Source organism: Nicotiana tabacum, chromosome 9, assembly GCF_000715075.1.
Source record: "Nicotiana tabacum cultivar K326 chromosome 9, ASM71507v2, whole genome shotgun sequence".
NCBI classification, from domain to species: domain Eukaryota; kingdom Viridiplantae; phylum Streptophyta; class Magnoliopsida; order Solanales; family Solanaceae; genus Nicotiana; species Nicotiana tabacum.
In genome coordinates, this window is record NC_134088.1 from 119851347 (window position 1) to 119864376 (window position 13030).

The window sequence follows — 13030 nt, forward strand, 5'->3', positions numbered from 1 at the left end:
TGGCGAGACGATGACTATTATTCCTTTGGTTGTTTTTTATGGGCTGGTAAAATTTTGGGCAATCCGGGTCTGATCGTCCGGACCCATATGGATGGCATGGAATATAACACACAAAAATCTGGGAATTAGGCGAAATTCCTTTTTTATGGGCTAAAACGCATAAATAACACACGAAAATTTGGGAATCATACGGAATTTTAGTTTAAGGGTCGTAAAACGCCAAAAAATGAGGAATGATCATGGTGAGGCATTGACTACTGTTTCTTAGGTCATTTTTGATGGGTTGGTAAAATTTTAGGTGATTCGGGTCTGGTCTCCAGTATTCATGTAGATGGCGTGGGCTTATAGTATACGAAAAAATTGAGAATCTCGCGAAATTCCAGTTTTATGGCTCTAAAATGCCAAAAAATGAGGAACGGTAATGGCGATGCAATCACTTATTTTTAGGTCATTTTTTATAGGTCGGCAAAATTTTTGGCGATCCGGGTCTATTGCTCGGACTAGTGCAAACGATGTGGGCTATAACACACGAAAATCTCGAAATTGGACAGAATTCTAGTTTTAGGGCCGTAAATGCCAAAAAATGAGGAATGGTCATGGCGAGGCGACTATTATTTCTTAGGTTATTTTTTATAGGGCGGCAAAATTTTAGGCGATCTGGGTCCCGTCGCCCCAGACCCATGCAGATGGCGTGGGTTATAACACACGAAAATCTCGGAATTAGACGGAATTCCAGTTCTAGGGACGTAAATGCCAAAAAACGAGGAATGATCATGGCGAGGCGATGACTATTGTTCCTTAGGTCGTTTTTTATAGGGCGACAATTTTAGGCGATCCGGGTCCCGTCGCCCGGACCCATGCAGATGGCATCGGGTATAGCACACAAAAATCTGGAATTCCAGTTCAATTCCAGTTTATTGACCTAAAATGCCAAAAAATGAGGAACAATCATGACGAGGCAATGACTATTGTTCCTTTGATCGTATTTGATGGGCCGATAAAATTTTAGGCGATCCGGGTCCAGTTGCCCGGACATATGTAGATGACGTGGGCTATGCACAAAAAAATCTCGGAATCAGGCGAAATTCCTGTCATATGGCCCTAAAAGCCAAAAAACGAGGAACGATCACCGCGAGGCAATGACTATTATTCCTTAGGTTATTTTTTATGGGCCGACAAAATTTTAGACGATTCGGGTTCGGTCGCCTGGACCCATGCAGATGGCGTGGCTATAACACATAAATCTGAGAATATGGCGGAACTCCAGTTTTATGACCCTAAAATGCCAAAAACAAGGAATAATCATGGCGAGACGATGACTATTGTTCCTTAGGTTGTTCTGATGGCGTTGGTTATGGCACATGAAAATAAGAGAATCGGGCATAATTTCAGTTTTATGGCCTTAAAATGCCAAAAACGAGGAACGGTCATAGCGAGGCAATGACTATTATTCGTTAGGTCATTTTTGATAGACCGACAAAATTTTAGGCAATCTGGATCCGGGCGACCAGACCCATGAAGATGGCATGGGATATAACACACAAAAATATGGAAATCGGACGAAATTTTAGTTTTATGGCCCTAAAATGCATAAAAACGAGGAACAGTCACGGCAAGGCGATGACTATTGTTCCTTAGGTCGTTTATGATGGGCCGACAAAATTTTTGGCGATCCGGGTCCGATCGCCTGGACCCATGCAGATAGCTTAAGCTATAACATATGAAAATCAAGGAATTGGACGAAATTTAAGTTTTATGATTCTAAATCGCCACCACTTCCAACCAAGAGGTTGTGAGTTCGCGTCACCCCAAGAGCAAAGTGGGGAGTTCTTGGAGGGAGAGAGCCGAGGGTCTATCGGAAACAACCTCTCTACTCCAGGGTAGGGGTAAAGTTTACGTACACAGTTTTCTCCCCAGATTCCACTAGTGGGATTATACTGCGTTGTTGTTGTTGTTTTTGTTATAAATAGCCAAAAAATAAGGAACAGTCATGTCGAGGCGATGAATATTGTTCCTTAGGTCGTTTATAATGTGCCGACAAAATTTTGGGCGATCCGGGTCCGGTTGCCCAAACCCATGCAGATGGCGTAGGCTATAGCATATAAAAATCTGAGAATCGGGCGAAATTACAATTTTATGACTCTAAAACGCCAAAAAACTATGAACGGTCACGGTGAGGCGATGACTATTATTTCTTAGGTCGTGTTTGATGGGCCGAAATTTTTTTAGGCGATCCGGTTCCGGTTGTCCTGACCTATGAATATGACGTGGGTTATAGCACACGTAAATTTGAGAATCGGGAGGAATTTCAGTTTTATGGCCCAAAATGCCAAAAAAGAGGAACGGTCTTGGCGAGGTGATGACAATTATTTCTTAGGTCATTTTCGATGGGCCGATGAAATTTAAGGCAATCCGAGTCCGGTCGCCCGGACCTATGCAGATGGTGTGGACTGTAACACACAAAAATCTAAAAATCGGGCAGAATTCAAGTTTTATGTCCCTAAAATGCCAAAAAATGAGGAATGATCATGGCAAAATAATGACTATTGTTCCTTAAGTTATTCTTGATCAGCCCAAAATTTTTAGGCAATTCGTTTCCGGTCGCCCGGACCCATGTAGATGGCATTGGCAATAGCACATAAAAATCTGAGAATCGGGCGAAATTCATGTATTGTGGTCCGAAAACGCCAAAAAATGAGGAACGGTCACGACGAGATGACTATTGTTCTTTTAGTCGTATTTGATGGATCGATAAAATGTTAGGCAGTCCGGGTCCGGTCGCCCGGACCCATGTAGATGGCGTGTGCTATAGCACACGAAAATCTAGGAATCAGGTAAAATTCTAGTCTTATAGCGCCCTAAAACAAGGAGCGGTCATGGCGATACGATGATTATTGTTCCTTATGTCGTTTTTGATAAGCCGACAAAATTTTAGGTGATCCGTATCCGGTCGCCCGGACCCATACATATAGCGTGAGCTATGCACACGAAAATTTAGAAATCAGGCGCCATTCCAGTTTTATGACACTAAAATGCCAAAAATGTGGAGCGGTCATGGCGAGACGATGACTATTGTTCCTTAGGTCGTTCCTATATGCCGGCAAAATTTAGGCCATCTGGGTCCGGTCGCCCGAACCAATGCAGATGGTCCATCAAATACGACCTAAGGAACAATAGTAACGAAAATTTGGGAATCTGACGCATTTCCATTTGTATTGCCTAAAATGCCAAAAAACTAGGAACTGTCATGGCGACACGATGACCATTATTCCTAAGGTCGTTTATATGGGCTGGCAAAATTTTAGGCGATCCGAGTCTAGTTGTCCGAACTCGCGTGGGCTATAGCACACAAAAATGAGATAAACAAGCGAAACTTTAGTTTTATGACCTTAAAACGCCAAAAATGAGGAACGGTCATGGCGATGCGATGACTATTGTTCCTTAGGTTGTTTTTGATGGGCTGAAAATTTTTTTAGGAGATTTCGGTCCGGTCACCCAGACCCATGCAGATGGCGTGGGTTATAACACACAAAAATCTAGGTATGGGGTAGAATTTTAATTTTATAAAAGTGAGAAACAGTCATGAAGAGGTGATGACTATTGTTCCTTAGATCTTTTTGATGCATCGGCAAAATTTTAGGCTATCCGGGTCCGGCGTCCGGACCCATTAAAAATGGTGTGGGCTATAGAACACAAAAATTTGAAAATTTGGCTAAATTCCATTTTTATGGACCTAAAAACAAAGAAAGAGGAACGGTCATGGCGAGGGAATGACTATTGTTCCTTAGGTATTTTTCTATGGGTCGACAAAATTTTAGGCAATCCAGAACCGGTCGCCGGAACCATGCAGATGGCGTGGGCTATAGCCCAAAAAAAATTTGAAAATCGGGCAAAATTCCATTTTGATGGCCATAAAACGCCAAAAATGAGGAACGGTCACGACGAGACGATTATTGTTGTTCCTTAGGTTTTTTTATGCGCCAGAAAACTATTAGGCGATCCGTGTTCGGTCTCCTGGAGCCATGCAAATTGCATGGGCTATAGCACATGAAAATCTTGGAATCGGGGAGAATTTTAGTTTCATGGCCCTAAAACACCAAAAACAAGAAACGATCATGGCGAGGAAATGACTATTGTTCCTTAGGTCATTTTTTATGGGCCGATAAAAGTTTAGACGATCCGGGTCCGGTCGCCCGCAACCATGCGGATGACCATAAAATTGAAAATCGTGCGGAATTCTACTTTTATGGCCCTAAAACGCCAAAAAAGAGGAACGGTCATGGCGAGATGATGGCTATTATTTCTTAGATCATTTTTGGTGGGCCGAAAATTTTTTAGATGATTCGGGTCCGGTCGTCCGGACCCATGCAAATAGCGTGGGCTATGCGCATAAAAATATGAGAATCAGACGGAATTCCAATTTTATGCCCCTAAAACGTCAAAAAATGAGGAGCGTACATGGCGAGACTATGACTATTGTTCCCTAGGTCGTTTTTTGTGGGACGGCAAACTTTTACGCGATCCGGGCCCGGGCGACCGGACCCAAGCATATAATGTGGTCTATAGCACACAAAAATTTGGGAATCGAACATAATTCTAATTTTATGGCCCTAAAATGCCAATAAACGAGGAATGATTATGGCGAGGCAATGACTATTGTTCCTTAGTTTGTTTTTGATGGGTCAGCAAAATTTTAGGCGATCCAGGTCCAATCGCCCGGACCCATGCAGATAGCGTGGGCTATAGCACAAGAAAATTTGGAAAATCGGGCGGAATTTAAGTTTTATGGCCCTAAAAAGCCAAAAAAAGAGGAATGGTTACGGCAAGGCGATGACTATTGTTCCTTAGATCATTTTTTATGGCCCGAAAAATTATAGGCGATCTGAGTCCGGTCGACTGGACCCATGCAAATAGCGTGGGCTATAGCATACGAAAATCTGGGAATCGGGAGAAAGTCTAGTTTTATGGCCCTAAAACACTAAAAACTGAGGAACGGTCATAGCAAGGCAATGACTATTGTTCTTTAGGTCATATTTTATAAATTTTTGGTGATCAGGATCCGGTACCCCAGACCCATGCAGATTGGGTCGGCTATAACACATGAAAATCTGGAAATCAAGAGGAATTCCAGTTTTATGGCTTAAACACCAAAAAATGAGGAACGGTCACGGTGAGACGATGATTATTACTCCTTAGGGCCGGCAAAATTTTAGGCGATCCGGGTCCTGTCGCCCGTATCCATACAGATGGCGTACGCTAAAGCACACGAAAATATGAGAATCAGACGAAATTCCAATATTATGGGCCTAAAATGCCAAAAGAAAATAGAAACGGTCATGGCGAGGCGATGACTATTGTTCCTTAGGTCATTTTTGATGGACCGGCAAAATTAGGCAATTCGAGTCCGGTCACATGGACCCATGCAGATGATGTGGGCTATAGAACACGAAAATTTGAGAATCTGGCAGAATTTCCTTTTTATGGCCCTAAAAAGCAAAAAACAAAACAAAAAAAGGAACGGTCATAGTGAAACGATGATTATTTGTTCCTTAGATCATTTTTTATGGACCGACAAAATTTTAGGTGATCCGTGTCCGATCGCCGCATCCATGCAGATGGCGTGGCACACAAAAATCTAGGAATCCAGCGGAATTTTATTTTATGGCCCTAAAAAGCAAAAAAGAGGAACGATCATGGCGAGGAGATGACTATTGTTTCTTAGGTCGTTTTTTATGGGTCGACAAAACTTTAGGCAATTTGGGACCAGTCGCCCGGACCCATGAAGATGGCATGGGCTATAGCACACGAAAATCTGAAAAATAGGCGAAATTTTATTTTTATGGCCCTAAAACGCCAAAAACGAGGAACAGTCATGGTGAGGCGATGATTATTGTTCCTTAGGTTTTTTTTTTATGCGCCGAAAAAATATTAGGCGATCCGTGTTCGGTTACCCGGACCCATGCAGATTGTGTGGGCTATAGGACACGAAAATCTTGGAATCAGGCAGAATTCCAGTTTTATGGCCCTAAAACGCCAAAAAATGAGGACCGGTCATGGCGAGGCGATGATTATTGTTTCTTAGATCGTTTTTGGTGGGCCGAAAAAGTTTTAGACAATGCGGGTCCGATCGGCCGGAATCATGCTGATGGCGTGGGCTAAACACATAAAAATTTGAGAATCGGACGAAATTCTAGTTTTATTACCCTAAAACGCCTAAAAAAGAGGAACGGTCATGGCGAGGCGATGACTATTGTTCCTTAGGTCATTTTTTATGGTCCGGCAAAATTTTAGGCGATACGGGTCCGGTCGCCCGAAACCATGCAGATAGTGTTGGCAATAGCACACGGAAATGGTCACTACAAAGCAATGACTATTGTTAATTGGGTCATTTTTTATGAGCCGATAAAATTTTAGGTGATCCTGTTCCGGTCGTCCGGATCCATGAAAATGGCATGGGTTATGGCACACGAAAATATAAGAATCGGGCGGTATTCTTGTTTTATAGCCCTAAAATGCCAAAAAAATTAGGAACGGTCATGGCAAGACGATGACTATTGTTCCTTAGATCGTTTTTTATGGGCCAACAAAATTTTAGGTGATCCGAGATGGCGTAGGTTATAACACATAAAAATCTGAGAATCAGGCAGAATTACGATTTTATGGCCCCAAAACGCCAAAATATAAGGAATGGTCACGACGAGGCGATGACTATTGTTCCTTAGGTCATTTTTTATGGGCCGATAAATTTTTAGGTGATTCGGGTCCGGGCAAATGGCATGGGCTATAGCACACGAAAATCTGGTAGTCGGACGGAATTCAAGTTTTATAACCCTAAAATGCCAACAAATGAGGAACGATCATGGCTAGGCGATGATTATTGTTTCTTAGGTTGTTTTTTATGGGCTGAAGAAAATTTAGGTGATCCGGGTATGGTCACCCGGACCCATGCAGATGGCGTGGACTTTAACACAAAAAATTTAAAAATCGGGCGAATTCCAGTTTTATTGCCCTAAAACGCAGGAAAAAAAAACGAGTAACAGTCACGGCGAGGCAATGACTATTGTTCCTTAGGTCATTTTTGATGGGCTGGCAAAATCTTAGGCGATCCGGGTCCGTTGGCCCGGACCCATACATTTGGCGTGGGCGAAATAGACGAAATTCCAGTTTTATGGCCCTAAGGAAGTGTGAGCGGTTGGCTTTGGCAGGTATGAGAAGAGGTAGAAAGCAGCCTAAGAAGAATTTGGGAGAGGTGAACAGGCAAGACATGGCACGACTTTGATAGGAAGGTATGGAGGTCGAGCATTAGGGTTGAAGTTAGGAGGTAGTTGAGCGTTTTTCTACTTCGTACCAAATGTGAAGCTAGTCTGATAGTGTTTTGAGTTGCACTGCTAGTGGTTAATGTAATGTTCACACTATTTTCCCTTTTTCATAGTATCGAGCTTTTATTACTGGTTATTGTTATTGTTTTTCCATATATTTTCGGGTTCTTACGATACTGTTATTATTTTACTGCTTTTTGTTGCTGCTACTTATCTATTATCTCTTTTCGTCATCTTGAACTGAGAGTTTATCGGAAACAACCTCTCTACCCCTGGGTAGGGGTAAGGTCTACGTACACACTACCCTCCCTAGATCATACTTGTGGGATTTTACTGGGTTGTTGTTATAATACAACTACAGATATTGCCTTGTTAAAAACCATAGGCAACTCATCAACTTCAGCAAAAGAAACTCAAGTTTTCTTGAACAGTAATCAGCATTTTTGAGAGTAGGTTCAAAGAAACTTTTTGAGTCCTCATTTAGCTCGTCACATCTCCTGTTACACTTAAAAGACATTTCAGCAACATAATTTTACAAAAAGAATACTATCTCTATAGTTTAGTCCAAAAGTGCCATGGAGGGAGAAAGAAGAATATCTAATGACAGAACTTATCTAGTACGGCACCATATCTATTTTGCTTGTTTAAATCATATATTGCTCTAAAGATTATCCATCTTGAAGCCTGACAAAAATTGGGCACCCTTTACATGCATTGGCCTTCACAAAATGAGCAAAGTATAAATATAGGTAAGTACATATGTCGGGTTTAACTCATTCTCACTCTGTTTCCCATCCAGGGATATTAGCAGTAGCTTCGTTAACCATCTTCACTAATCTTACCTGCAAAAAGAAAAGGACACGAGCAGTGATAAGCACCTACATGCATCTTTTCTTTTCCGAATATTGCATGCAGGACACGTGATCTATGCGTGCAGTGATATAACATGCATGCCTCCGTGCATCAACCGTTACTCTGAGCTTTAATCGCCTTCATATCAAATGTTCAATTGTTCACAGGCACGTTATTGATAAGGAAAAATGAGAAAAAACTGACACGCTTTGGATCTAACAAGCCATGAGGAATGGGTACGAACAGACATGTCACACTCTAACTGAGGCAGATATGTCAGGTTCTAAATGAAGCAGGTAGGTAGAGACATATATTTAGTAGTCTTTTCAATGGCAGTAAAATATAAAAACAACAGCGGGTACGCAAGAGAATTAGATTTGAATGATAGTAGTCACTCCATTCCCATTAGTCCATCCCACAGCTTTCATCCCGGCATGAATAACTCGAGGAAAACCATCAAGTTATTGCTTAAAATTCTATAGCCACAGACTTCACTGATAGAAAAAAGATATATAGCAATGACCATATGCGATAAACAAAGCTAGGAAGCAAGGGAAGCCATAACATAAGCTAGTAGCTTTTGACCACATCAAAAAAGGAAGTCAATCAGACAGAAGTATGCAAAACAAATGCAACGGGACAATGTCAGAACTACAGATAGCTTCTGTTTTTACATAGCATATAAATCTGTTATCTCAATTTTTAAGTCCACAAAAATGCAATTTGATCGATTCCCAAGCACTTTTTTCAGTTAATAATTCTCCAACATACTTTAAAGCTGTGAACAGAAGGTTTAAACATACCACACTTTCGGGAACCCCTGGAGGGGGCAAAGTGAGATTCTTTGGTGGAGGACCGCGAAGGTAAGATCTTTTGTCAAATCTCCATTCACCAATCTTTCCATATGTCAACTCTCCCTGTTTAATCATCAAAAGGATTAAATGACCAACCACCAGAACAATGTTTGTTGTAGAACTTATGCCAATCAAGTACTGTGTCGTCGAGAATGGAATCTGAGGAAGTGATCAATTTACCTTCATATTATAATCACATCCATAGGTATAATGAATGATGAACCGCTTGCCAACTTCCAGATCCCATGGGGGCTGAAAGTGAATGATGTTTGTTAGCCAGGTATTAGTTCAGCATAACGTAATGAAAAAAAATAGTTTCATTTAGCTCTTGTAGACCTGTAGCATGAAGTCCTTACGAAGAATGTGCCGTACACCATGTAAAGCGGATGCCACAGCATAGCCGTACCTGGAACGAGGACATACAAACAAAATTTTAGATTTTGTTAGTGATCAAACATATTATCTACTATGAGCATCAATAGAAACGAGAAACATAAACATCACATTTCTAGAACCCAGCCAAAAGCCTTGTCAGTTTCTGGATCGTCTTTCATCCTCAAGGAAACATTCATCCATGTGGGAGCAATTTTCTCCAAAATGGACTGAAACAATCAGAAGGGCAAGACAGAAAACAGAAAAATGATTAAATGAACCAGAGTAAAATGAGCACCCAATAGAACTAGACTGAATAATGAGATCAAACAGCATCGTCATCAGATAGTATACAGTATACTTAATGCCATTCAGCAGGCAAGTTACTAAAAAGACCTTTGCCGGCAACAAAAGAATACTGTTTGGTTCAGCATATTAAAGCTAACCTTTTTAATTATTACTGGAGAATTTCCAATTGGATCAACATTAGTCACTGGGCCCAGCTCCTCTGGATAATATTTTCGTATAATTTTCTCATGTTCAGATGGTTTTATGTAGAAAAAGGGGAATGCAGCTGGGTGATCGCCAAGAACCAAGTTTGGCAAGGGATTTGCAAATACATGGTCGGGCTCTGCCATTAGAATGTATCTGCATCAGTCATAGCATATTGTACTGTTCAGACCATATGCATACAAGAGGAAGTGGAATACATTATCCAGAGTACTGACTTACTCTTCTTCAATTGGTGCCTTCTCCAGCCATTGAACAAAAGCCCAGGGTCTGTTAAGGACAATATAACCCTGGAGATAAAATGGAAAAAATTTAGAAGACTACAAGTTAGGATTAGAAAAGTAATTAAACACAGAGAACCAGAGCTTTTGAAGAAATTGAAGATATTGTCGCGACAACTCAATTTCCGGTAAACTACTCGAGGCTCCCCATGGTTTTCAAACAGAAGATGACCGTGTGTTGCTCCATTTTTAAAACTTTGAAAGAGGAAAAGTTAAATCATCTTCCTCTTCTAGGCTTTAGCTTCTAAGGAAATGACTCTAAGTTTCCCTCTGACACAACTACTTGTGTAGACCAAATAATTTCCTTGAACAACGAAAAATTTTGAACAGCCAAGGCAATGCCATTGACTAAAGTTTCCCAAAAGATCAAATGTACTTTGAGCCCTAGGAAAGAACTAATTTTAAATAAGAGAAACTGAAAATAACTTCCTCAGAGTCTCAACCACTCAACCCCAACTAAATCCTAAATAAAGCTTAAAAGGGTGTGCAAATATCTTCCTTTCTTTTTTTGTTTGTGACGCGGTTGTGTCCGGCCCAGCTTGCATGCACCTGATTATTCTATCAGATACCTGCTAACTTCCACTAGCACGTAATTTTGCCTACCAAGGCTTAGGCAAATAAGAAGAATTGCTAATTGTTTTTGCCTCGAATTGAGCATGAGGCATCATGGTTCTCCTCCCACTTCATTGACCAAAAGACCACATTATTGTTCAAATTCCATACCACAGAACAATACACAAGTGACGATACACAAATTGCCACATACCCAAAACTAATAAATTTCTATTTTTTCGAAAATACCCAAAATCCAATAAAACTAATTCTTTGCATAAGCAACTGAAACTCACTCCCCCAAAATCCAATAAGTTCTATACACTAACGGTGCAAGAAAATATTATATAATCAGGTCAGTTATTAGGTAATACAAGTAAATCCTTGATAATATTAATCGGTATACTGATAAAAATGGTAACTGACCTACTATCACATGTTAAAATTCACTAATAATGTAACATGATCTTTTACATTGTCAGCCATAACGTAAATCCTATCGAGAGTTTAAGTTCTATGCAATGTACGTTTACAATCAGGTCATTTATTAAGTAATTATAGATAAGTGATAAGTCTATCAATAAAATTCATTGACGGTTAGTGTATATAAATTAAATTCTTCCAAATTTAACCATAAAACAAAACAAAACATCATTCTGTTATCTTTTTATCCAAAAAAACACAAAATTGAACACAACACACAAAAAAACAAATAATTCTTAAATTCACATTAAAAAAACAAACATATACTGACCCGATCCAATCCTTCAGGAAGGGGGTCAACAACAAAAGTAGGAATCTCCTCCATCAAATTATCGGGTTTGCCCGAATGCAAAACCCGAGTAAACCCACCCATATCTGATCCAGCCCGATCCTTCATTTTCTTATACCAATAATACATGATCCTACACTGCCACTTACTGTACGGCGCGTCGGTCGCCGTCAATGCCACGTGGAATTTCCGCCCGCTGGCTTTTAAACCCGACAGACCCGATTTCGGAACCGGGTCGAACTCTTCAGTACTGTTACTTCTACCGACCTTGTTGTGAATTATCATTGCGACTAAATTGTACGTTGCGAAGAAGAAACCTAATGCGAGTAACACCAGTAACAATGGGGAAACCCGACCCATGTTGTTCTTTCTTGGTATCATTTTGTGATTCGGATCATACAAATGTGGATTATGATTTTGAAAATGGGTGTTGAAGAGAAGAGAAGAAGAAAGTAAAGGGAATTTTGGAAAGATTTTTGCAAAGCTCTACAAGTTGAAGACTTGTACTGTGAGGAAGGTATGTGTTTTTTGTTTGTTCTGTTGATTGTCAAAATTGGAGGTTTAATATATAGTGTAGCTTATTTTAAGTTAACTTAATAATTTTAGCTTTTGGTTTTTGCCGTTTGGTTTCTTTTAGTCCTTTTAACTTAAAAACAAGTGATTAAAAATATTTTTTTTACTTTATTCAAACACTACAAAATGACTTAAAAAATTATTTTAATTTAAAAGCACTTAAAATAAGACAATTCAAAGAGGCTCTAAATATATATTTTATCGGTTAAAAATATTTTTTTACTTTATTCAAACACTACAAAATGACTTAAAAAATTATTTTGATTTAAAAGTACTTAAAATAAGACAATTCAAATATGCTCTAAATATATATTTTGTCGGTTATTATTTTTGGAAGCAGTTATACTATTATTGTTTTCATGGTTTTTTTTTTTGTTTTTTTTAATTGAATTCACGTGAACATTGGGTGTATTTCACCATAAACTTAGATATCATGTGTACTAGCGTTATGACTTTCTATAACATTTTATTTTTCTCTTCCTTTTTGACATAGATTTACCTAATATGTCATAAGCACACTTTTTCAGAAGCTTACTAACCTAGAATCCGTGCAATTCATCTTGTCTCGATATTATACCTATTTATATTATCTATACTATTATTGTTAGTTTGACTCGTTTTGATTCAAAAAACTTTTTCAATATAAAATAAACTAAATATAATCAATTTTTATAGTTTTAATAAAACCTGAGTAAAGTCAAATCACAACTTGATTTTTTTCGTACATTTGACCTTTCAATTTTTCTTGCACACACCTAACTAACTTCAATTCAAACTATATCTCACGTTCTAGTCACTATTGATTCCCCTTCTTTCCTTTTTCCTTTTTCCTTTTTCCCTTTTCCAACTCATACTTCATGTTAATGCTTAGTTGGAAGATAGTATTTTAGAGAAGATAATATTAGTGGTGTTTGAATTTATTTGCGCATATTCCAATTATATCAT

The 13030-nt window shown here is 39.4% G+C and overlaps 1 protein-coding gene across 1 annotated transcript; it reads right to left on the bottom strand.

Annotated features, from left to right (window-relative positions):
* Positions 1–7737: 7737 nt before the first annotated feature.
* LOC107777410 (hydroxyproline O-arabinosyltransferase NOD3) lies at positions 7738–12051 on the bottom strand. Its single transcript, XM_016597421.2, has 8 exons — positions 11495–12051; positions 10130–10197; positions 9844–10045; positions 9530–9627; positions 9362–9431; positions 9206–9277; positions 8975–9088; positions 7738–8161 (listed from the first exon to the last, which is right to left on the bottom strand). Exons 1-8 carry the CDS (start codon positions 11891–11893, stop codon positions 8099–8101), a joined length of 1086 nt encoding a protein of 361 aa, XP_016452907.2. The 5' UTR covers positions 11894–12051; the 3' UTR covers positions 7738–8098.
* Positions 12052–13030: the final 979 nt, after the last annotated feature.